The following is a 26,228-nucleotide window of genomic DNA, read 5'->3' as shown; positions in this document are numbered from 1 at the left end:
TGTGTCCAGATTTCCTCCTGTGCGATCTTTGAGGACATGGTGGTGGATCAGCAGCCAGTCAAGACAGCAGGAATAACAACACAGCAGAGATCGTGAATCACAAGAATCGGGAGTAAAGGGCAATAAATATATTCTGCTAAGATCGCGACTTGACTCCGGATCTTCTGCTCGACCGGGGAAGAGGGAAAGCAAATCCAAACCGGATCTATGCGACTTGTTTTGGGGGAGAAGAAGATCTGAGGTGGAGCTCTGCTGTAGCCGCAGTGCCTTTAGCTAGCCGGCTAACATGTAGCTTTAATACCTGTGGGGTTTTTTTGCACCAAAAGTCGGATTTATCGAGCTGGAATTTACCCGGAGTGCTATCACATCCACCACCACAACACCCCACTACTGGCATGTAGTTGAAAAGGAACTAAAAATCGCTCCAGCCTTTAATTCTTTGCAGACTTGGCTTGCTAGTTAGCTAGCTCCGAGGAAGGACCGACTCGTCGGTGCAGCTGAAGGTCGCATACGTCGCTCTTCGAGGCTGCGTGAGCGCCAGCGCCATGCCGCGGCTTCACGTCGGCCTGCGCATGATAACATTTGTAAGCTAACGCTAGCTTTATATAACAGGCCGCCTCAGATAGTCGTTATAATATATTGGGTCTGCTAATTGGACAAACCACACATCTAAACCTAGAAGCACCTTGATATTTTATCTTGTACGTTTTTTTAAAATTATTATTTCACGTTATTTTAAACCCTGGGGGTCGAACTAGCTAAAGCCGGGTAACCTGCCTGTTTGTTTACAGTGCGTTAGCATGTATGTGTGTGCCAGGTACAGTGGAGGGCAAGGAAAGACATTTTAAATCAACTTTAGGTACAGGTTGTTGGTTTTTTTTTAAACTAGTTTGCCATTATTAACTACGGCAATGTAGATTTAATCTACATACGTGACTTTAGAAGTTGACGTGAAGGTAAATGACTGAAACGAGTCTTCATGGTAGGTGTGCTAATCTTAGGTCAGTTGGCACTCATGTAAACAATAGTCATTTAGGTCATAGTTTGTGTTTATTTTTATTTTTTGCAAGCTGTCACTAAATATTCAATATGTTAAGACACTAAAAGACATGAAAATCCCTGCAGCAGGACGAGACCCATCAGCCATTCATTCATGACTGATGACCTGTGAGGAAGCAGACTGTCTTTTATCAACCACTACATCCAGCTGGACTAGGACTAACAGTCTGTGCTGGAGTATTTATCTCAAACCACTAATGTGATCAGGTGGAGGGCGGACGCGGCAGAGGACCTTTTCTCTACTTTGAATGTTAGTTTTAGCAGCACTTTTCTTCTTTATCCTACTGACACCTCACTGCTGGAATCACCTTGGGGTTGGGCAGGGAACATGAGGAGCACGCTGTCTGATCAGACCAGCTTCCACGTATCTTGAGGATCTGATCAGAGAGCGCGAACAGAGAGGAACCCCCCCCCCCCATTGCGTGGACCCAGACCTGAGCTAGGAACGAGATGGGGATGGTGATAAAAGAGGCTCAGTGACGGCGCCGACCCCCACAGCAGGAAGCAGAGGCGTGCGACAAGGCTGCAGACATGAGTCTACGCCAACCCACCTCTACCTTGGACAGGTATGAGCTTCCTGGTCCCCTACTCCCAGACGAGTATCTGTTAACATCTAAGCAGCTTGTTCCACATTGTTGGCCACTAGACGTCTTTATCTCACTTCCCAGTCTGGTCACAGAAAAACAAGTCAGACAGGCTGTTTTTACGGGCAGGTGATAAAACTGCAGCCTGAGAATCTGACCTGGAACCAAGTTTAAGCAAAATATCTCACAGTATTTAGTATTTTCTCGCCTAATCGAGTACGCGTTTGGTCCACAGAATGTCAGTTTCCCAGACCTCAAAATGTTCTCAAATTAATTTTACTCAAAGGAACCAGATAAATATTTACATTAGGAAGCTGAAAACGCAAAGGAATGGCTCGATATCACTTTTTTGGGTCCCATACAGAGCACACATCACCATCTTCATTGTCTCCTGACGTCAACATCAGTGAATTCGGTTTTTTTTACCTCTTTGAAATATAACCACACAGTTGTTCTGATATCACAACAAGACATTTCAGAAGCATGTAACGCTCCAGTAGCATAACACAAATGACCAGGCTATAGTTTATCTTAAAATACATCCACACCGTTGACATCACTATCCAATCCAATCTCGTCCAGGATTGGTCTGATACCAATGCTTAGCATCATATGGGCCTTTACATTAAAAACTGCATTTCTGTGCGGCTTCACCTGCTGCGTTGTAGCTTTGCATGTGCCAAAAAACACACTTCACCAACTGAGCTTCATTTGTGTGTCGCGGCTGTTCATCGCCACTGTTTCCGCGATTGTTTGTCTGATGCTTCTTTGTCTTGATCACGTCTTTCCTGTTTTGCCTGCTGTCAAACTCGTCTCTCTCTCTTTCTGTCTGTCTGTGTTGTTCTTGTGCATGTGCCCACTGCTTCCCACTGTCTGTGTGTGTGTGTGTGTCATGTGACCAGCAGGGAAGCCAATAAGAGAAATGCCCACCTGTTCAGGTAGGACAGCTTTTCAGGTCATAGCTCATTGTCTGGGTCTGGGGGTGGGGATGGTTTAATGTCATGGACAGATGGTGGTACCGCTTAGCATATGGCATGAAATGAGCCAAAGATTTTGTATTATTTGAAATGTATAACTTTATGTGTGAATAAAATGCTAACACTCAGAACCTTGGGGACAAAAATGTACCCATTAAAGCCAGTTGAGATAATTTTGACATTTGGGGAACACTGATCGACATTTTTAAAAAAAAACATTTTATGGACCAAACAACTAATCAATAAATTTAGAAAATAATCTACATGCGTTGATCTGATCCTATTAAAGCTTGGCTAGTTATTGATCAATAACTCGATAATATCTTAGCAAAGCAACCTAAAATAGGCTGATAATTAAATGGTACGAAACGTGTCAATGTGGGCGGAGCTTTGGTATCAATTTTGCGCGTCTGTTCCTACTCATCTGTCACGATGGAGCTCAGGACCCAGAGTCTCCGTGCCGTATTGTTAGCATTTAACGGCTAATCTGCATACTACAGCTTTAATTGGGCCAATATTGATGGTGATACTGATGGATTGGACTGAAAAAAACACAACTGATTAACACAGTAATACTATTTACTCAAACTATCTGTCCACTTGGTAGTTTTGGTTTGAAATACACAATAGATTAGATTACACAGGTTATCGCAGTGTTTCTACGCATTTTCTTCTTCCCAGAAATTCTAAATCTCTCGTCTTAAGGGCAAATCCTCAACATTCAAAAGGCTAAAATCAATCAATATTTAATCAATATTTAACAATAGAACCCAGAGGTGGTTTGTTGTTGTTGCCGCCCTCTTAAATCAATATGAAACGTTTAATTACGCCGTGTCACATTTGAAATACCGTTTGCAACGTCACTGTTTACATTGTGTTCCTGTGCTATTCATATCCTTAAATAAATATATTCTTGGGAGAGTTCACGGCTTTTGTCAATGTTTACAATAACGTGTAAGAGTATAAAGAGGGCGTGGGGATCGTGTGAACTTCACTCGCACACGTCCTTTTGAATAGTTTTGCACCAAGACTCGGCTTCATACTGAAATTACACTGTCTTACTCTGTTTTTTCTTCCTCGCCACGCTTCGCTTTCAGCCCCTTTGCTGCTTGGTGAGTTTGTCCGTCAACCGTTTTTCTTGGCCAAATGAATCTTGAGTCACTGTTTCCTCCATCGTTGTCGTCTTTTGTTCGTTTCCCTTTTTTCCTTCCCTATCGTCAATCCGATCACTGTTCCATAACGTCATGTTTCCGTCCCTCCCTCGCAGGCTCAGCAGTCTGACCATTGGGGACTCGGAGCGCAAATCCTCTACCACCCAGCAGAGGGAGCTTCCGGCCGACATCTCCGCCGATTGCGCAGGTAATTGCTACAATTTCCCAATCAAATCGATACGGAGGTACATATATAGCATTCTTTATTTATACATTTCTGCGTCTTCCTCACACAGGTACTGGTCTGGTGCAGAGATGTGTGGTCGTGCAGAAGGACCAGCTCGGTTTTGGCTTCACGGTGTGTGGAGAGAGAGTCAAGCTAGTGCAGAATGTGCGACCAGGTGAGACACACACACTTGTTACTCCCGTTATTCTGCTGTTTTTGCTTAATTACCTCCGCTAAGGAGGTTTGTCTGTCTGTCTTTTAGCAACAAAACTTGAAAAATCACGCACGGATTCGGATGAAATTATCAGGAAATGTCAGTCGGCGCGTTGGGGGGGGCTGTATTTAAAAAGTTAACTCTCATCAGGTCCTCTTGTAACTATAACTGTCAAAGGTTTAGTGCTTTTAGGGGTTTTCTTTACTGTATAAAAAAAATACTAACACTCAGGATCTTAAGTACAAATTTGTGCAAATTAAACCCCCCCACAAAACATTCCTTACCTCACATTTATTTATTTATTTTTTACCATTCATTATCATACTGAGCCCTTTTCCTCTGTTGGGCACGCATGTAACATTCCAAGTAATCCAGTAGGTGGCAGTGTTGCATTATGACTGCTCAATGAGAAATGTATTTAAAGGACAAGTGAAAACCTTTTATTGAAAATGATTTTTTTGACTGTCAAAGATGATTAAATATTATAATTATTATCTATCCACTCGTTGAAGAAATCATTGACATATACGAGGCTTTAATGTAGAAAATGTGGAAAATACTGCGTGTTCTGTAAGCTAAGGATTGTGGAAATACATATTGTTGCTTTAAGAATAAATAATCAAAGTCTTATTCCATACATACACGTCTTATTTTATAGCTATGGATTCAAAATTCCCTGTTTTAAAGCATCTTATTTTACCTATGACCTTTTATTTATTTTTTAATTTCCACAGGTGGTGCAGCAGTCAAGGCCGGAGTCCAAGAAGGAGACCGCATCATAAAGGTATTTATTGACCACGGTCATATGACTGAACGTTGTTCTTTTGCCTTCTGTTTTCACCGTTCCTTCTTGTCTCAGGTGAACGGCTTGTTGGTGTCGTCCATGTCTCATCAGGAGGTGGTAAAGCTCATCAAATGTGAGTTTTTAATATATTGCTCATTAGTTTTAATCATCAAGTTTCATTTGTCTAAACTCTTAATTCTGCACGTCTTCACCTATAGCCGGAACGTACGTCGCTCTGACTCTACAGGGACCTCCCCCGCTAGCTGCCACCTTGCCCTTAGAGCCCCTCCCCACCCACCTCACACCCAATCAGAGAACCTCTCTTGGTGGGGAGGCTCCGCCCCCTCCGCCGCCACCTCTGCCCTCTGGACTGAGCAGCAACTCTTCCCAAAGAATCACAGGACCCAAACCACTACAGGCGAGTTAAAGATGATCCATTTAAGAGCTCATTTCAAACGTGAGAAGGCGTTTTTTTTCTTGACGGTGCGCTTCATTTCAGGACCCGGAAGTTCAAAAACATGCCACTCAGATACTCAGGAAAATGCTGGAGCAGGAAGAAGCTGAACTGCTGGTAACACACACACACACACACACACACACACACACACACACACACACACAGAGCCTCAGGCTCCTACCTGACGGTGATTTTGTCGTGGTTGAAATCCGCCGTTAATAACCCCGACCTGACCCCCCGGTTTCCACAGGACCTGATGGAGGAGCGCTTGAGGAACCCCTCGCCGTCGCTGGAGGAGCGGATTGAAAGCGCCAAGAGGCGAGCGCGTCAAGTCAGGGTGAAGATTCAGCAAGATGTGGTGAGGAGACGCTAAAACAAAAAGACATAAAATGAGTCACGATACGTCTACGATCCTTTTTATTCCGCCCTGTGATGCGTTTTATTTGTATTTTTAGTTTCTTTTAAAAGATAAAACAGGCTTTTTAACCTCCTGACTTTAACCCGTTTGCCATTTTATTCCACCCTGTGTTGTATTTTACTGTTTTAATTGCTTTTTAAAACTTTATTTTCCTTTTATTGTGAAGCACTTTGAGCTGCAATCGCTGTATGAAAAGTGCTATACGAATAAAGTTTATCATTATTGTTAAACCTGTATGGGATTTAGCCAAAAAGACAGATATCTGGTAAAATACATACAAAATATTAAATATTGGAAAATAAGAAGTAAAAATACAGCTGATATAGAGTTTCTACACACTCCTGTACAACAACAAACTGTAAAAAAAAAAAGTTTAGGTTTGTTTTACACGTTTGAAGCAGTGGGGAAAACAAACAACACAGTTTTTAAAGACATGCAACCATTAAAACTTGATGAATAAATGTTCGTTTTCATTCAGAAGGAACATAAACAAGACTTTTCATTGGATGTAGAACGTATACACAGTCAAACAAATGGAGATTATCCTTCATCATAAGCGATTTCCCACACAAGGATTAGATCAGATTAGAGGCACAGCGTTGTGTTTTCACTTAAACAAACGCCAGTTATTGTCTAATTTGAGCAGAATTGTAAGAAACCCGACAGAAATGTTTGGTACTTACTGACCAGAAGCTGCTTCTCTCCCACAGCAGGAAGTCGCTCACCTGCTCGTCGATCATGTGCTCGTTAAGAGTCCAACCTGATTGGCTGTGGCCGATTGTGGAAAATGGCCGCCAGGTTTTGCTGAATCCCGGTCGGGACTCAAAATATCCCATGATTATAAGAATCCTCTCGATGGAAATTATCTGATATCAAAAGATCTTTTAATATGATCTTCTAATGAAGGGCGTATAGAATTTAAATGTGTAAATAAAGCACCAGCGTCAAACACAAAGACAGGACGTGCGGCTTTAATCTCTGTCACATTTAGGCAAAAACAGAATCAAATCCGCGTGAGAGCATATTTCCCGTTGTCCAAACCAGTTCGTCGTTGTCATTTCATCTTCCGTCGTTTGTTGCCGAAGCAGGAAAATTAACTTTTAATCTGCTTCTGCAGGAGGGAACGCGAGCCGAATCCATCACGAGCTACGTCAAAGCAGGGGAAGGTTTGTGCATTACACCTTTTTTTGTTTTCCTTTGAAAAGTTTTCTTAATTCACGTCGTACCAGTTGTTCAAACCGAACCGTTTTTCTCGTCAGGTCGACTGTCGGTGGACTCGGGCGAAGGCGACATCGAGGTAAGGACGCTCACCGTTGCTTTTTTTCATGAACCGGCGAGATTGCGATGGTCCCACTCATCCCGCTCCCCCCCTCCTCCTCCCTCCTTCCTTCCTGCCCTCCTTCCCTCCTTCCCTCCTTCCTCCCCTCCTCCCCAGGCCTTTGAGAGTCCCCACTCCTCCCCCTCATCCTCCTTCAGGACCCCCCTTCACCGACGGCAGAGCTCCGACACACACACCCTCTCTGATTCGGTGAGACGGACACACACACACACACACACACACATTCTTGTACTTGCTGCATACTGAGGACTGGGTTGCTGACAAAGTGAGGACCAGCATTTCCACTTTAGAAATCAACACAATTACAAATATCTACTTCATGAATGACATCTATAAAGAACTACTGGGTGCAGTACTGTAAAATGTCTGCAGGTGGAGCCCCAGAGCAAAAAGGGCTGGGAAACTTTTTTTATTTTTTTTTTGGTCCAAAATTTGACAAAACCGTCATATTATACTATGTCGTCCAACATTTGAAAATAAAAATTTGACCCAAAATTTTTGGTACAAAATTTGACAAAAAAAAGTCATACTATACTTTGTCATCCAAAAGTTGAAAAAAAAATTGACCAACAATTTTTGTTCAAAAATTTGACAAAAACGTCATACTATACTATGTCGTCCAAAATTAGATTTTTTTTTGACAAATTGAGTATAGCATGTTAAAGCAACCTAAGGAAGTGGTTTCAATGAAAACATAGTGAGGACCGGCCAAAATGTCCTCACTCCGTAAAAATGAACTCACTTTGCATTGACTTCACTTGCTCATGAGTTTGTCCGGACAAGCTTTTCAGCTCTGTATCACAAGAAATCCGTGTCTCTACTAAATGTTGTGACCATTCTGGTCTCAGGACCATCATGATATCCAGGCCGCCTGGATTTATCTTCCCTTTTTCCAACTTTTCTGTGATTGGACGGTCGTTTTGTGGAAGACATGAGGTTCTACCGTAATGACTAGTGTACGGACTCAACGCTGCAACAATTTCTCTGCTTTCCGGTTATCCATCCATCCATGCAGCCATCGCCTACCGCTATATCCTCCACACGAGGGTCGCACGGTGGCGAAAAGGCGGAGTGACACCCTGCGCTCTTAGAAATAAGGGTTCCAAAAGGGTCCTTCTACCAGCGCTGAGGTTCTACCTGGAACCATTTGCTTCTGAAAAACCCTTTCCCGAAGAAAGGGTTTTTCAAGGGTTCTTGGTAACACTAATGGTTCCAGTAAGAACCAATTTTGATCCCTTTAAAACCCCTTTCCTGAATAAAGGGTTTAAAAGGGTTCTTGGTGGAACCTTCCAAAAGGGTTAAGGTTATACCTGGAGCCAAAAAAGGTTCTCCTATGAGGACAAGACGAAGAACCTTATATGATTCTACTTAGCACTTTTATTTCTAAGAGTGTAGGACAGATCGCCAGTCCATAGTTTTTGGAATTTTCTCAATATCCCAAACGCTCTAGAACAGGGCTCTCAAACTCAAATGACCTGGGGGCCAATGAGCATCTATTGTGGTCGAGAGGGGGCCGGCCTAGAGAACAAAAAGTGGGGGAAAAAACCAACAGATGATATGATATTAAGGGGGGGCCGCATGTAATCGATTGGGGGGGCCGCCAGTTTGAGACCCCTGGTCTAGAAGTTACGGTCATAAGAAGTTTGATGCCAAATCGGTCGGGTTGCACTTTCAAAGGTCTCCTTTTCGGCATTTTCATAATCGAATCATACCTGAATTATCAGGACAGAGGATTATTTAGCTCTTCGTAAATGAAGCTCAGTTCCCTCTCGATGCTTCATCGCCTCGACTTTTCGTTCGTATTTGCGTCGTTTTGTGCCGAGCAGGGTGTGTGTGTGTGTGTGTGTGTGTGTGTGTGTGTTTAAACCTACGCGTTTGTGTTTAAAGGGCGGCAAAGCCCAGATCATCGGCCCCGAGGAGGAATACGAAGATGACGGCTACGCATTCAATGAAGTGAGAGGAATTTGAGACGTTTTGAGTTCACATTCGCTCTGTTTTACACTTTCGTCATTCAAACTTTTTTTTTTTTTTTTTTGCTTCTGTCGCACACGTTCAGATGGACGGGCCGTTCCAGGACATCGAGTTGTTGAAATCGCGGCCGGCGCACATGACCGTCTTCATGAGATACATCTTCACTCAACTCCTGGACCCCAACCCTCTGGTCAGTCCTGGTTATATATCTGAGTTTGGTTTGAATTAATGCACAATAATAACGTGCTGAACTTTATTATTATTATTTTCACAATTGACTGATCTGTAGAGAACTTGTTGGGTCTGTAAAATGTCAGGAAATGTTTAAAAGTATTGATCAGTGTTTACCAAACCTGGATATTTTGATGCTTGATCCACAAACTAAGATTATTCATCGGTTTTCATCATTTATTTCCTATTTGGAGGAAATATTCACATGTTAGAAGCTGGAAAATTAAAAAAACTTGCACACAGAGTGCCTACAAACGGCTGTTTGTCCACGTATAAAAAATAAATTGTACATTTTGAAGAACAAATTGAGAAAATCCTCTTAAAATTTGGCACAAATGTTGTCGCAAAAAAGCATGTTTTTGGTCAAATAAGTTCACACAATGTCACGGGCAAGCGCAACACAGCGCGAGTAAAGCGAGCCGACCGCTAACAAGTTGAGTGATTGAAAGCACGTGGATTCTATCGCTCAAAAACCGAGTTGTGCAGCAGTTTTATTTGGGATAAACGCTTCGAGTCGCCGTCGTCCTCCTCTGCTCTGCAGCTGTATACACACAAACGCTCCCTCAGTCAGGGTCTTATACGGAAAAACGAGACAAGAAGACATGTCGCTAACCGACGCTAACCAAAACCATTCACGACATTTTGTGTCTGTTGCAGCTGTTTTACTTGTCCGTGGAGGCGTACCTGGGCTCCAGCTCGAAAGACGCCCGAGCTCTCGCACCTCAGATCTGCTCCCATTTTCTGGACCCGGACGCCGTGAGTACCATCGTGATTTAGTTAGAATTCTACTTTTGTAAATACGTTTTTCACAATAAAAATTACCATTCAACATCGTTTTAACCCTAATTGAAAGTATTTCATACTCTTACTTTATCATACAGCCCCTGAAAATCAAAGTACGAGAGGATTACCTCGCAGATATTGGTAAGAATTAATCGAACCGGCTACGTGAATTATTATAGACTTAACTGTTTGTTGTCTCACTCAACGTCCACCGTCCGTCCTCCCATCAGAGAGTCGATTACACGCCCAGGAGGACATCAGAGGACCTCTGTCTGAGCTGCAGCAGCTGGTCCTGCCCGACATTCAGGACCAGATACAGGACTACAGGTAGGTTTTCTTTGTCTGGAACAGCAGCAAGAGACGTTTGAAATGTTATTATGAGTTCAGGCTCATTTAAATCTGTGTCTCCATCGCAGGAGTAAGCAGATGATGGGTCTGGGCTCGCTGTTTGGAGAAGGAGACCTGCAGCACCTGGACGGAGACCCGGTGAAGGAGAGACAGGTGGTGGACAAACAGGTCACCGCCCTCTGGGAGATACTGTGAGTGCAGGGCACCTCGCCATCCGATGTAGAGATGCGATACGGTCCACGATACAGTGATACAACGATATAGTCCACGTTACAGCTATATAGCGATACAACAATATAGCGATACAACGATATAGCGATACAACGATATAGTGATACACGATATAGCGATTCAGCGATACTGCATTACACCGACAAAGTGAGGTAGCAATACAACGATAAATCGTTACAATGATAAATCGATATTATCATATATCGATATTATGATATAGTGATATTCCGATAAAGCGATACAAAGATATAGTGATATAGCGATACGATATGGTCCACGATACAGCTATACAGCGATACAGCGATACACCGATATATCGATACACCGATACGATATGGTCCACGATACAGCGATACAGCGATATATCGATACTGCATTACACCGATCCAGCGATAAAGTGATACAACAGTATAGCGATACAATGATATAGCGATACAATGATATATCGATACAAAGATACAGTGATACAATGACATAGCGATACAACGATACAGTGATACGATACAGTGATACAATACAGTGATACAACAATACAACAATACAGTGATACAATGACATAGCGATACAGTGATACAATGACATAGCGATACAACGATACAACAATACAGTGATACAATGACATAGCGATACAACGATACAGTGATACAATGACATAGCGATACAACGATACAACAATACAGTGATACAATGATACAATGACATAGCGATACAACGATACAACAATACAGTGATACAATGACATAGCGATACAACGATACAGTGATACAACAATACAGTGATACAACGACATAGCGATACAACGACATAGCAATACAACGATATAGCAATACAGCAGTACAGTGATACAACGATATAGCGATATGTCACAATATCTGTCTAACTGAAGAAAACAAAACGTTAATGTTTTAGATGTTAAAAGTGCAGGATTTCTGTCTTACAAGACAGTTTTAGTTCACAACATAATTTCCTGCAGTTTTTAATCTAAGACACAGAAGATCATGGTTGTTGTTTATTTTTCCTCTTTGTCTGAATCCATCTTTTAAATATGTTTACACACGTGTGTTACCGATTGTGAACACGTTCAGTCAGGTTTACTTAGCAACAGCAGGGGGGGCCAATAAAAAGTGTTATTACAAACTGTGACTGCGACACTACTTTGCACCTGAACGCACTAAAAGCTAAAAGCTCTTTTACTTTTCCGTGTCTCCCTTTCTGTCCAGATCAAAGCACGAAGAAGACAGAAGGTAAAAAATCTTATTTCATTTTCATTCCTTACCTGTTGTTTTCCTCTTCACCTCATCCCTCCATCATGTTTGCTCCATCTCTGTCTCCTCCCCCCCCCCCCCCCCCCCACAGTTCTCCCCTAGCGTCGGCCGTCCTCCTCTATCTGCGTCACTCCGGCATCAAACTAAGAGACTCCAAGGTTTTCCCCGGTCTGAGCACAGAGAAGGAGAAGTGGCTCGCGTTCTTAAAGACCAAAAAGGTAGGAATGGAACAAAACGCTAATTAACTCAGCTCCGGGTAACGGCACACGATCGCGAGTCGTACGGCTGATAACATACGATAAGAAATCATGCGCAGATGTGAAATTGTGGCTGATACTGATGTGGTTGTGTTGCCGTTTGTTTCACAGTTCATATAAATCTTCAATTTAAACCCTGAAATGACGCTTCACACTGTCTCACTAGCTCTGAATCATCAAAAATACTGCCTGTGTTTTTTTTACGCAGATGATATTGTGGTGTTGATGGTAGGAAAGTAGCTTTTCTTAGATGTAAGAAGAGATTCACTGAATAAAACAGTCATTATTTCTGTGATATATCTCATTAGCGCCCCCTCAGTTATATACCACGGTCAATGTACTGCAACTATTGTTGTCTTACAAGACGGTTTCAGATCACAACAAAGACAAAGACACCATTTTCTGCATCTTTTTTATCTAAATGACTTCAACACACAGAAGATCAGGGTTGTTGTTGTTGTCGAGTAATCAAAAATACTGCTTTACATCACATAAAGTTCTACTTTTACAGACTTTTCGTTGTCTATAATTCAACTATTTATACAATTAAAAGTTGGCGTGGTCTTTTACGCAGATGATGTCGTGGCGTCGGTGGTAGAAAAGTAGCTTTTCTTAGACGTTTTCTGAGAAATTCACTAAACGAATAAGGCGCGAACGTTGATTATCTGCGTCGTTCTTCTCTCTGCAGCTGCCTGGCGCCAAGAAAGAGAAGGATGGAGAGGATAAGAAGAGAAATCCCATCTTGAAATACATCGGCAAACCCCGGAGCACATCCCAGTCCAGTAAATACACACACACACACACACACATGCACGTGTAAAGGATATATATATATATATATTTAAATAAAGATCAATGAGTTTTTTCCTCACGTCACAAACTGAATCAATGGACTATAAAAATAGTTGCAGCCCTAGTTATCGTCGTCACACGACAGCATCGGTCCGTCGCTAACACATACGTTTGTTTTCGCCCTTTGTTTGCCCTTTAATTGTCATTTATTGATTTTCCCATCGGTGTCGTCATTGTTCTGATTTCATTTCACTTTGGTTTTTCATAGCATTCCATGTCCCGTTGTCACCCAACGAAGGTACATTCTTTTCTTTTCTTTTGTTTGTTTTGCTAGTCTTGTTCTTCAGCTACTTTTTTTTGTTTGGATTAAACAAGATTAAACATTTTCTTTTACCTCTTCTCTTGTGTGTGTGTGTGTGTAGTCCGTCCCGGCAGCGTGAGGAACATAATTCAGCAGTTTGAGAATCACACGGAGACGGAAGAGGAGGAAGGCGACGCTGCCGACCCTCAGAGGCTTTCCACCAGCAGCCTGGGTGAAGACAGCATGGACAGGTACGGTTGTGATGGGCACGGATGTACTCATTTTCTTTGTGTTTTCCATTAAAAGTCACACCTTTATTCATTAAAAAGAGTTGCAGAAAGAACAGAAAATATAGTCAAGACATCGACGAGATGAGAAAACATGATTTTTATTCTAAATAAAACTGTTTTCAGCTGTGCTAACATCATTAGCACAAGGGTTTTCTAATCATCCAATAGCCAATTAGCAAACACAATGTACCATTAGATCACTGGAAATGGGCCTCTATACACCTATGTACATGTAAAACCAGACGTTTGCAGCTAGAATAGTCGTTTACCACATTAACAATGTATAGAGTGTGTTTATGATTCATCGAAACCAACTTCAAAGTTTGTATTTTTGGCTTTTCCTGCAGCAGCCCGACGGTCTCGGTGCGTCTGGCACGCAGCGAGTCGCTGAAGGCGCAGGGGGAGGGGCGCCGGCGCGGCGCCGCCTCGGGAACGGAGTCCGTCCCGCGCTCGCGCAGCGACGTGGACATGGAGGACTGCGGGGACGAGAGGGAGGGGCCGGGTCTCCGGCCGCTGCAGCACAGCGCCTCGTCGTCGGCGTCCAGCAGCTCCGCACGGTAACGATGGCGTCGCTACAGACCTTGTAGAAGCCTTAAAGCGGCGGTTCTCAAAGTTTTGATACCTGAGGGCCAATTTAGGAACCCAACGTTGGACTGAGGGCCCGCCAAAAGAAAAAAAAAAAGGACAAAAAACAGAAAGGAATCCCATTTGTAATCATTTTAATGACCAGATTGCAGTTGTACAGTTTACACTTGTTGGTCTGTATCCAGTAATGTCCAATAAACATTTAACAAGCTAAGCTACTGGATTAAAACTATCAACTGTAATTCATTGCGGGCCGCCAGAAATGTTTCTGCGGGCCGCCATTGGCCCCCGGGCCGCACTTTGAGAACCAATGCCTTAAAGGGATATTTCTGCGTCATTGCTAGCAACTAGCATGAGACACCACGGCAAGAAAACGTGGCTACGAGGGAAAAACCCACATTAGCCACTGCATTATGCTATCTTAAGATTGGTCGCCACTTCACCTCCGAGCCTAGCAAGTGAAGTCTGTGTCGCGTTTTTTTAAACTTGCTCATTCCCTGCACCAAAGTCCATAGAGAAAATCGGCGATTTAACACCACAGCACACAGCAGTTGTGCCGCCGCTGCTGCCTCCATCACCGAGTGACATAAACTGACCAATGAGGACCACAGTAGACCAGCAGCGCCTGTGTCCACGTGAGCTAAAATCACTGATTTTCTCTATGGGGTTTGGTGCAGGAGAGACAAATGTCAGTTTCCCGCTGGAAAATTACAAGAAAAACAGCAAATGTATGTTTTAGATCGTAGATTTGACCATGATTTCACCCAGAAGGACAAATGTATATGTCTCAGACTGTGGTTACCAGCAGTGTCCGCACTGTCACGACATAAACAGGGACAAATAAGGATGCTGAATGTGCTCCCTCCCCCCGTAGGAAAAGACTGACATCCCATAAATCGCATCTGAAGTGTCGCTTTTCATCTCATGCCCATCTCTCTCTCCACTCTCTCTCAAACTCAGGTCTCTAGAGAACCCTACACCCCCATACACCCCGCACTCTCGACGCAGGTGAGTGTCCACGCCGTTCCCACCCTGTCGACGAGTGACAAAATACTTACAGGAATACAGGAAGTGGAAATTGCTCACGTCGAAGCTTGAAAGCGTCTCCGTTAGGGAGTGCCCCACAGTCGTCCCGTGTGCTTTTGAGCTCATATACTGTCCCTGTGTGTGTGTGTGTGTGTGTGTGTGACCGTGCAGGAGCGTGGACTCTCCGCTGGCGCTGCTGCCGGACGCCGCGGCGCTCGAAGAGGAGGCGTGCGACGCTCAGAACTGGCAGGACACGGCGTCTCCTCAGCTTCTGGCCACGCTCAGCCCCAGAGAAGTGGACCGACAGGCCGTCATCTACGGTACGTACGACCGATGAAGGAACTGTTGATACGCGTTAACGCACTTGTATTTGATGACATGTTTTCTTATGTTACTCCAGAGCTCTTCACCACAGAAGTGTCCCACCTGAGGACCTTGCGCGTCCTCGACCAGGTCTTTTTCCAGAAGATGAGGTCGGTCCTGAACTCTGACGAGCTGGCGTGCATCTTTCCCAACCTGCCACAGGTCTACGAGCTCCACGGTCAGTCCACATGAGTCAAAAATGAAAAGTCCACCGCCTCAGTTCGTCTCCGTTGTGAGATTGTTTCTGCTTCTCTGTTTGTTTTGCTCAACCGATTGACTTGTACTCGGAGTCCGTGTGTATTCAGGCCGGTCTGTTGCTAGGTAAATAACAATAAGCAAAGGCAAATACTAAGCAAAGGTCATAACTGTTGAGCGTAAACTCAGCCTGCGGCGCCACTGTGTCAATATGTGTTTTAGCCTTTATTTTCTGCCGCAGTGTCACACGACGTGATTGGAGATTGGTTTTAAAGGTTTTAAAGGATTTAGGTGCAAAGTGAGTTTGAATTAATGTATAATCACTTTAAAATTAAAATCAGCTGGTTTTTGTGGCCTTAGGCCTCGATTTAGGGAGGCCGCTCTGCTAGGCCTTGATTTAGGGAGGGTACTAAGCCACAAGGCCTGATTTCGGGAGGGCGCTAGACCGCTAGGATTTGATTTAGGGAGGTCGCTCCGCTAGGCCTCGATTTTGGGAGGGCGCTAGGCCGCTAGGACTTGATTTAGGGAGGTCGCTCCGCTAGGCCTTGATTTGGAGGGTACTAAGCCACTAGGCTTTGATTTAGGGAGGGCGCTAGGCCGCTAGGATTTGATTTAGAGAGGCCTCTCCGTTAGGTCTCGATTTAGGGAGGGCACTCCGCTCGGCCTTGATTTAGGGAAGGTACTAAGCTACTAGGCCTTGATTTAGGGGGGGCACTAGGCCGCTAGGATTTGATTTAGGGAAGGTACTAAGCTACTAGGCCTTGATTTAGGGGGGGCACTAGGCCGCTAGGATTTGATTTAGGGAGGCCGCTCCGATAGGCCTTGATTTAGGGAGGCCTCTCCGCTAGGTCTCGATTTAGGGAGGGCACTCCGCTAGGCCTTGATTTAGGGAAGGTACTAAGCTACTAGGCTTTGATTTAGGGAGGGCGCTAGGCCGCTAGGATTTGATTTAGAGAGGCTTCTCCGCTAGGTCTCGATTTAGGGAGGGCACTCCGCTAGGCCTTGATTTAGGGAGGGCGCTAGGCTGCTAGGACTTGATTTAGGGAGGCCGCTCCGCTAGGCCTTGATTTAGGGAGGGTACTAAGCCACTAGGCTTTGATTTAGGGAGGGCGCTAGGTCCCTAGGATTTGATTTAGGGAGGGCGCTAGGTCCCTAGGATTTGATTTAGGGATGCTTGATTTGGGGAAGGTACTAAGCTACTAGGCTTTGATTTAGGGAGGGCGCTAGGCCGCTAGGATTTGATTTAGGGAGACCACAATGGCCTGATTTAGGGAGGTCGCAAGTCCTTGATTTAGGGAGGCCACAAGGCTTTGATTTAGGGAGGGCACTATCTGGAGCTGCTTTGTTTCTACAAACAAAAGTCTGAAGTTTTGAAGTAAAAGCTTCAAGACATTCTTTCTGGTATTCAAGGAGTTCCTTAACCTTTGACCTAAATTCTTTTGTGATGGATTATTTGAATACATTTGCATAAACGTCACCTTTGTGTTGCATATTTTTGCAGCGAGTCTGTGCGAGGCCATGAAGAAGCGAAGAGAAACTCCCGTCGTCCAGGACATCGGGGACGTCATGTTGGCCAGGGTGAGTTAGAGTTAGATGAATCTTCTCCTCCTCATGTTCGTCGATGACTGTTTTGTTTAACTTGGCGTACGTTTGTAGTTTGAAGGAGCAGCTGGAGAAGAGTTTCAGGAGCAGGCGTCTCAGCTGTGCAGTCAGCAGTCTCAGGCTCTGGAGCTCATCAAGAACAAGAAACGCAAAGACTCTCGCTTCACTCAGGTCATCCAGGTACGAACATGCTATCTTTGATAGCAATATGACAAGAGTTTGAATATATACGATCCTCGATTCGATCCGATTTTTGGTTTTAAGGTCACAATTCGATACGTTTCATTTTCATTTGTTATTCAGGAGTGCGAGTCAAGTCGGCACTGTCGCAGGCTGCAGCTCAAAGACATGCTGGTGTCCGAGATGCAGAGACTCACGAAATATCCTCTGCTGCTGGACAACATCATCAAACACACGGAAGGTGAGAATGGTCGCGTTCCAACCGTCTGTCCGTCTTAATTCTTTTCATTTCTGCGACGCGTGTTTGTAAGACACAATTTTTGACTTCTCCTTCAGCCGGTTCGTCGGACCTCCCCGCGCTGCAGCGCGCCCAGGCTTGTTGCCGAGGGATACTGCAGGTCGTCAACGAGGTCGTCGGGGAAACGGAACAGCGGCAGCGCCTCAGCCAATATCAGCGCAGGCTGGATGCGGCCCCTCAATTCAAGGTCAGGGAATAATTCTGTTGTTTTTTCTGTTCTAGTAAATGTAAGAAATAGTGCTGGGCACGTTAGCGGCGGCTAACGGCAGCAACGTTAACACACATTAACGCATTTCGCGTTTCCATGATTACTGACTGGAAAGACGCGTGTGACGTCATGTTTACGTGCCGCAGCACCAGAGTCCAGGCACCGTTTACCAGTTAGCTCCGTTAGCTCCTTTAGCGCCGCTTAGTGTGTCTACAGTCGGAACTGGAGCGGTCTGTTTATTCAGCGAAAAGAGTTTAACGGCGTCAATGTTAACGCACATAAACGCATGACGCGTTTCCATGACGACTGACCGGAAAAAGACGCGTGTGTGTTATGTTTACGTGACTCACGATTTGTTAAGATGAGTCTCTAAAGTAACGCTAAACTTTAAATACAGAGGCACAGATACGCTAGTTATTTGTGTCGCAGCTCTTTTCGTTTAACAGACAGTAATTCAATAAACAGATTATTAAAACCAGTTCCACTGTAGGCGTGCTAACCGGCGCTAACACAGCTAGCGGAGCTAACTGGTGCCTGGACTCCGGTGTCGCGGCACGTAGACATGGCGTCACGCGCGTTAGTCATCATGGAAACACTTCATCCGTTAACTTGCCAATGGCTAGTAAGAAAAGATACAAATTGTGACATTTTTCTTCTCTTTCTCTCAGAGTTTGGACCTGAACTCAAAGAGACTGATCCATGAAGGTCCTCTCACCTGGAAAGTGAGCAAAGACAAGCAGATAGGTCTGTACCTGCGCGCACTGGACACTTTTTACCGTTACAGTTCCCGGTCCCTCCCCCCTCGCTCACCGCTCTTTCCCCTCCGTCCACCAGAGATCCAAGCTCTGCTGCTCTCCGACTGCCTCGTCCTCCTGCAGAGAGGCCCGGACGACCGGCTGCAGCTGCGTTATCCTTCCCGCTGGCTGGGAGGAGGCGGAGGAGTCAGCGGCGACAGCAAGACCTCCTTCAGCCCCGTGATGAAGTTGGACTCTCTGCTGGTCCGATCGGTAGCCACAGGTACAGACAACACACAACAGTGAGAATATACACGAGCGTTCAAAAGTTTGGGGTCACTTATTTTCAATTAATGTAACATTAAATGAATCAGAAACACACTCTATACATTGTTAATGTGGTAAACGACTATTTTAGCTGCAAACGTCTGGTTTTTAATGGAATATGTACATAGGTGTATAGAGGCCCATTTCCAGTGTTGTAATGGCGTTAGAAGGCTATTGGATGATTAGAAAACCCTTGAAAACCCTTGTGCTATGATGTTAGCACAGCTGAAAACAGTTTTGCTGGTTCGTTGATGAGATAAAAATCATTATTTCTAATCTTGTCAATGTCTTGACTATATTTTCTATTCATTTTGCAACTCTTTTGATGAATAAAAGTCTGACTTTTAATGGAAAACACAACAAAAATGGTATAGGTGACCCCATAGCATATCTTGAGTACATGCTAACCATCAGACATCAACTTTTAAAGCTTTAATTGACGCTTGCGTTGCTTCGTAAACATCTCACTTTCTCACACCAAAGTCCATAGAGAAAATCATGCACTGCTGGAGCAGCAATAATTTTAATGATTTTTTTGAAATTCAGGAAATTATCATGGGAGCCATGATCGTTTCCTGAATTTCAAAAAAATCATTAAAATTATTCCTTAAGAGATTTGCAAATATTTTCGACGGATCCTTGTTCAGGGCGTTACCGACTATTATGATGGTAAATTTCAAGTCATTCCGAAATACTTTTTGATTTTGAGAAGAAAATCAGCTCACTGTCAAAGTGTATCAGGGCAAATGGATCAGTTCCTGAATTTCAAAAAATTATTAAAATTATTCCTTAAGAGCTTTGCAAATATTTTCAACAGATCCTTGTTCAGGGCGATGCCGACTATTATGATGGTAAATTTCAAGTCATTCCGAGATACTTTTTCTTTTTTTGAAGAAAGTCAGCTCACTGTCAAAGTGCATCAGGGCAAATGGATCATATCCTGAAATTCAAAAATTCATTAAAATTATTCCTTAAGAAATTTACAAATATTTTCGACGGATCCTTGTTCAGGGCGATGCCGACTACTATGACGGCAAATTTCAAGTCATTCTGAGATACTTTTCGTTTTTGAGAAGAAAGTCATCTCACTGTCAAAGTGCATCAGACTGTAGCAGCTTTAATTTCAATCATCCGTCTCGATTCTGAATGACACAAACTTCCAAAGTGATGCAGCAGCAGAACAGCAGCTCCTGCGTCACTGTGAGCTAAAAGCGCTGGTTTTCTCAACGGTCTTTGGTGCAGGGCGGTGTGTGGTTTAAAAAAAAAAAAACATAGGTTTCAAGTTGAAAAACCACCATCTAATGGCTCGTTAAAGTGTCCTCAAGGTTCTAAACGATCCCTTTAACCAACTCTTTTCCACAGACAACAAAGCCCTGTACATCATCAGCACCGCAGAGAGGCAGATCTACGAGCTGGTGGCCGGGACGGCGTCGGAGAAAAACACGTGAGCGCCGCCTCTGTTTTCACCTCAGATTCGTACACGTTTTTGTGTTGTTTTTGCGCGTCGCTTCACACGCCGCGTGGATCTTTTTTTTATCTCTCCCAGGTGGAAAGAATTACTTGAAAAGACGGTGTCGTCTGCCGACGGCTCGTCGCCCATGATCAATCATGGATCCATACCAATACCGTCAGTACATTTAAATCTTTCATGATGATTAATTAGAAGTATAGTTTCAGGATCATTGAATAAAGCGTCTGTCGTGTGTGTGTGTGTGTGTGTAGTTCCCCCAGTACACGCAGCGTATCTCCAGTCTCAACGGGCAGCAACGTCTACGCAGGTAATAACCACGACATCGCGCCGTGTGTCACGTAATAACGTAAGAAAGCAAAAAGCTCGGTCGCTCACCGCCTTTATTCATCCTTCTAAATCCTGCAGAGAGCTCGATGACGGAGCAGTCAGACTCCATGGAGACTCATTCCTCCTCCAACAACAACGACGACGACGACGATGACGACGACGACGACGCCTCCGTGGACCGATCGGGATCTTTCATGTGCGGAGAAAGGCCGGCATCGTGTGTGGCAGAGGCGGCGCTGCAGGACGGTGAGTGGAGAGCAGAGGATATCACTTTTTTTGACCAGATTTTGGATTGAAATTGGCAGCACACTGGGATCACCTATGCAATTTTTGTTGCCTTTTCCATGAAAAGTCACACGACTTTTCATTAAAAGAGTTGCAAAATGAATAGAAAACATAATCAAGACGTTGACAAGATGAGAAATAATGATTTTTAGCACCAGCAAAAGTGTTTTCAGGGGGTTTTCTAATCATCCAATAGCCTTCTAACGCAATTAGCAAACAATGTACCATTAGAACACTGGAAATGGGCCTCTATACACCTATGTACATATTCCGTTAAAAACCAGACGTTTGCAGCTAGAATAGTCGTTTACCACATTAACAATGTAAAGAGTGTATTTCTAAATAATTAACGTCATATTCATTGAAAAAAAGTGATTTTCCTTCAAAAATAACGACATTTCTAAGTGAGCCCAAACATTTGAGGTTTCGTCCGTCACACAGCTGCTAGTGCTCACACGGCACAGCTCTTCTAAGATATTCCAAGTATTAATAAGGGTCTTAGTTACAGGATTGGGCTTTTAAAAACAAAAGAAAAAACCCAAAATATCCCATCATAGCTTCACTGACATTAAATGACGATGTTCTCAAATGTCTTTGTTTTTGTCCAAAAATGCAAAAATGATTCAGTTTTAATGATTTCTTTGTTTTGTGGAGCAACGAAACGAAAGAAAATATTCACGTTTGAGAAGCTGAAACAATCAGAAATATCGATTTAATCAAGAAAAAAAAGCTTCAAACCGATTAATCGATTGGCAAAATAGTTGTCTATTCATTTAGTAATCGGTTATGAATCGATTAATCTTTTCAGCTCTACATGTGAGCTGCTTATTTTGGACATGACAAAATCACGTCGCGTTAACTCTATGCTAACTCTATGCTAACACATTAGCTCTAACCCTATGCTCACTCGTAGCTCTAACCCTATGCTAACACGTTAGCTCTAACTCTATGCTAACACGTTAGCTCTAACCCTATGCTAACACGTTAACTCTAACTCTATGCTAACACGTTAACTCTAACCATATGCTAACACGTTAGCTCTAACTCTATGCTAACACATTAGCTCTAACCCTATGCTCACTCGTAGCTCTAACCCTATGCTAACACGTTAGCTCTAACTCTATGCTAACACGTTAGCTCTAACCCTATGCTAACACGTTAACTCTAACTCTATGCTAACACGTTAACTCTAACCATATGCTAACACGTTAGCTCTAACTCTATGCTAACACGTTAGCTCTAACCCTATGCTAACACGTTAGCTCTAACTCTATGCTAACACGTTAGCTCTAACTCTATGCTAACACGTTAGCTCTAACTCTATGCTAACACGTTAGCTCTAACTCTATGCTAACACGTTAGCTCTAACTCTATGCTAACACGTTAACTCTAACTCTATGCTAACACGTTAGCTCTAACCCTATGCTAACACGTTAGCTCTAACTCTATGCTAACACGTTAACTCTAACTCTATGCTAACCCGTTAGCTCTAACTCTATGCTAACACGTTAACTCTAACTCTATGCTAACACGTTAGCTCTAACCCTATGCTAACACGTTAGCTCTAACTCTATGCTAACACGTTAACTCTAACTCTATGCTAACACGTTAGCTCTAACTCAATGCTAACACGTTAGCTCTAATTCGCGTGATTTTAAAAGTGGTTATTTTGTGTTACGCACACAGTGGAAACCCTGCGGCGGCTCATCCTGCGCGACCCGGACAACGACGACGTCGACGACGGCTGGAGCCGCGACTCGGACGACACGCCCACCAACGAGAGGCAGCGGCGGCCCGAGTCTCTGGAGACCGTCCTCGGCCGCGTCGCCGCCAACGACTTGGAGGCGGAGCCGGAAGAGGCTCCTCTTCCTCCTCCACCACCACCGCCAACCGCCCCGCGCCGCGAGCAGCCCAGCGTTCAGGTCGTGAGGAAAGGTAACTGAGTTACCGCGCGGCTGCGTCCGATATCGGTTGAAGTTAAAGGTGTTGGGTGTTTCTTACGGTTTTCTCTCCTCTGCATGTTTTTTTTTTCTGCACACTTTAAATCATTTATTATATTATTTCTTACTCACTTTATCCTCTTTTTTTTCCTTCCATCTTCTCACTCATACACTCTTCTCGTTCCTCTTCCACACACGTTTCCTTCCTCACACGTCTGTCGTCTCTACATAGCTGTGGTTGCGGGTCCTCCTCCTCCTCCTCCTCCTTCTTCTTCTTCCTCCTCCTCCTCCGACCAATCGTCCAAGCCGAGAGGCGGGGCCACGACGCAGGGTAATTCAGTCAGTAGAGATTCTCACATCGCCAATAACGCGGTGACAGATGTTGATCGCCTAGTCTGTAATTGATGCTAACGTCGCTCACCGCCTCGTCTGTGTGGTCGTCAGGAAACATCTTCTACTTGGTGATGCCGACGGAGCAGGGAGAGAGCGCCACCGACGACCTCGACGATACACCCGACGAGGGAGCGGCGTCGCCGGTCTGTGCCGCGCCGGAGCGCGGCCAATCAGAGGCTGAAGAAGAAGAAGAAGAAGAAGAAGAAACGGGTCGATTTCAGGCCGGGCAGCAGAGTCACGTGATCAAGAACGTGGACCAGATTTTCCGCACGATCGAGGGCTTGATGAGCAAGTTGCTTCGGCTGAAGGTGGAGTGGTTTTCTGTCTTTTAGCCTCTTTACTTGATTTGTTTTTATAGTGCCTGGCATGCTAACGCATTAACGGCGGTTAACGGCGTCAACGCTAACGATTTACGCAATGTCAAAAAAGATATTTCACTTCCTGGTGGAACGTTTCCACAGTTTAAACCAGCGAAATGACGATCAGGACCTCGTTCAGACCTGTCGCTAACACCAAACTCTTCCGAAAGACGTTAGAAACATGTTTTTTTGTGAAGAGATAATGATATATGAAATAGTGCTGTCAAATGTTAACGTGTCATCAGCGTATCCATGACGACTGACTGGAAAAAGACGCACGCGGCGTTATGTCGCGGCACCAGAGTCCAGGCACCGTTTACCAGTTAGCTCCGTTGGCTGCGTTAGCTCCTTTTAGCGCCATTAGCGCGACTACAGTCGAACTGGAGCGGTCTGTTTTATTAAAGGAAAAGAGCAGCGCTACAAATAACCACCAGCGTACCTGTGTTACTGCGTATGTGAGCCTCTGTTTTTAAAGGTTAGCTTTACTTTAGAGACTCATTTTAACAATCGGGAGTCACGTAAACATGTCCCAGCACTACTTTTTTGTTATTAGTTTTTTTTTTCTGAATTATGCAAATTTGGGGGTGGGGTTGCTGCTCACATTCCACCTGAATGGAGAAGATTTTATTTGCATATTTAAAACGGTAAACTATGGAGAAAGCTAATCATTTGAGAAGCGGCGCCGAACGGTACGATTTATAGTTTTTAAAACGACAAAAATGCAGATTTATAAATGGTACGATATGGCCAAAGTTGTCAATTTAAGCCGAGATGACTCGCGACAATAAATACACAACAGTTGGCTTTAATCAATTTGTACTATTAAAATACTGAGTTTGGAACTCAATACTAGTTTTTACCATCATTTGTGAGATACTTCTTGCTCAAGAAATTGTATTTCTTTGAAAAACTTAACGCTCTGGAAGGAAACACTACTGTACTGATTTTCTAAAAAGGGTTTTCATGGAGAGATTTTGAATAACGAGCCAAAAAAAAGTGATCTTCTTGTAGATTAAATCATAGTGAAATAGTGCTGGGCACGTTAGCCGTTAGCTGCATTAGCTCCTTTACATTCGCCTACAGTCGAACTGGAGCGGTCCGTTCATAAAACGAAAAGAGTTTAACGACGCTAACCCGCGGCGCGTTTCTGTGACGACTGACCGGAAAAAGACACATCTGTGGCGTCATGTTTACGTTATTCCCGAAATGAGTCTCTTAAAATAACGCTAAACTTTAAAAACAGAGGCACACATACGCAGTACACAGGTACGCTGGTTATTTGTACGATGCTCTTTTCCTTTAAGAAAACAGACCGCTCCAGTTCCACTGTAGGTGCGCTAACAGCGCTAAAGGAGCTAACGGAGCTAACCGGTAAACGGTGCCTGGACGCCAACTTCCGTTATTATCGCTGACACAAATCTCTCCACAGGAAATCGAGCGGGCTCATCACAAGCTCTTGAAAACCCTCACCGAGCCGCCTGTCAATCAGGAGTCAGAGGACCAACGACAGTGTCGCTCGGCAACCGTCTCCAGGACGCCGTCTCTGGACCGTGGCTCGGGAGATGGTGAGCGGTGGATGTCTATTTTTAAATTCTATTTCTTCTATTTTATTCCACGTTAAATCTGTTTAATCTTTTCCTCCTTTGAACAGGAAAAGAAGGGAGTCCGGCAGAGCCCAGGATTCAGTCGACGGGATTCTGATGTCACTCGACAGACGGAGACATATATCGACATATGCAACTACTGTCAGACTCGGCGCGCTGTAGCTCCGCCTCCCTTTGCCCCTCCCCCTTTCGTCCCCGCATGCGCCGACCAGTGGAAAAGAGGAACCTTTGTTATATATGTTTTTGTTTTTGTTTCCCACCGTTCACCGACAATCTGGTCAGACTCATTTAAGGTGGGAAGAAGAGGAAGTCGAGGGGGGGGGGGGAGGATGAAAGGACGACAACAAAGAGGGGAAAAAAAAAAGGGTTTGAAGACAAGTTGAGAAAAGAAGAAGTGAAAGTAAGAATGACCGAGTTGGATATTTGTGACGGAAAGGACGGACAGATGTGTCGGGAAGCAGGGACGAAAATGTTGAAATGTTAATTTAAGAAGAAAAAAAAAATATCCAAGGGACCACCACCACCACCCCAGCACTTTACCCACAATGCATCCCTCTCTGGCATGCACATCCTGAACTGAATCTGCACCTTTGGGGGCTGCATTTAGGGGCCGACACCCCCCCCCCACAGAGGGTCCACCGAGGGTCCACCGC

At 44.2% G+C, this 26,228-nt stretch overlaps 1 protein-coding gene across 1 annotated transcript; it reads left to right on the top strand.

Annotated features, from left to right (window-relative positions):
• Positions 1-1,116: 1,116 nt before the first annotated feature.
• Positions 1,117-25,792, top strand: arhgef11 (Rho guanine nucleotide exchange factor (GEF) 11). The gene is made up of 41 exons (XM_083885908.1): positions 1,117-1,625; positions 3,888-3,979; positions 4,068-4,172; positions 4,946-4,995; positions 5,071-5,128; positions 5,214-5,413; positions 5,495-5,566; positions 5,703-5,810; positions 6,988-7,036; positions 7,130-7,167; positions 7,306-7,398; positions 9,097-9,162; positions 9,266-9,370; positions 10,069-10,167; positions 10,293-10,335; positions 10,425-10,521; positions 10,611-10,733; positions 11,994-12,017; positions 12,130-12,256; positions 12,984-13,077; positions 13,356-13,385; positions 13,510-13,639; positions 14,026-14,235; positions 15,224-15,271; positions 15,461-15,609; positions 15,690-15,830; positions 17,349-17,425; positions 17,504-17,629; positions 17,753-17,870; positions 17,966-18,114; positions 18,804-18,879; positions 18,970-19,152; positions 20,559-20,640; positions 20,743-20,823; positions 20,919-20,974; positions 21,073-21,240; positions 22,966-23,214; positions 23,452-23,550; positions 23,664-23,920; positions 25,401-25,536; positions 25,623-25,792. The coding sequence occupies exons 1-41, from the start codon at positions 1,591-1,593 to the stop codon at positions 25,670-25,672; spliced, it is 4,293 nt and encodes a 1,430-aa protein (XP_083742034.1). The 5' UTR covers positions 1,117-1,590; the 3' UTR covers positions 25,673-25,792.
• The last annotated feature ends 436 nt before the right edge of the window (positions 25,793-26,228 follow it).

This window comes from Microchirus variegatus, assembly GCF_963457635.1.
Source record: "Microchirus variegatus genome assembly, chromosome: 2".
NCBI lineage: Eukaryota > Metazoa > Chordata > Actinopteri > Pleuronectiformes > Soleidae > Microchirus > Microchirus variegatus.
The sequence above is the reverse complement of the archived record's forward strand: the minus strand, read 5'-3'. Positions and strand labels throughout refer to the sequence as shown.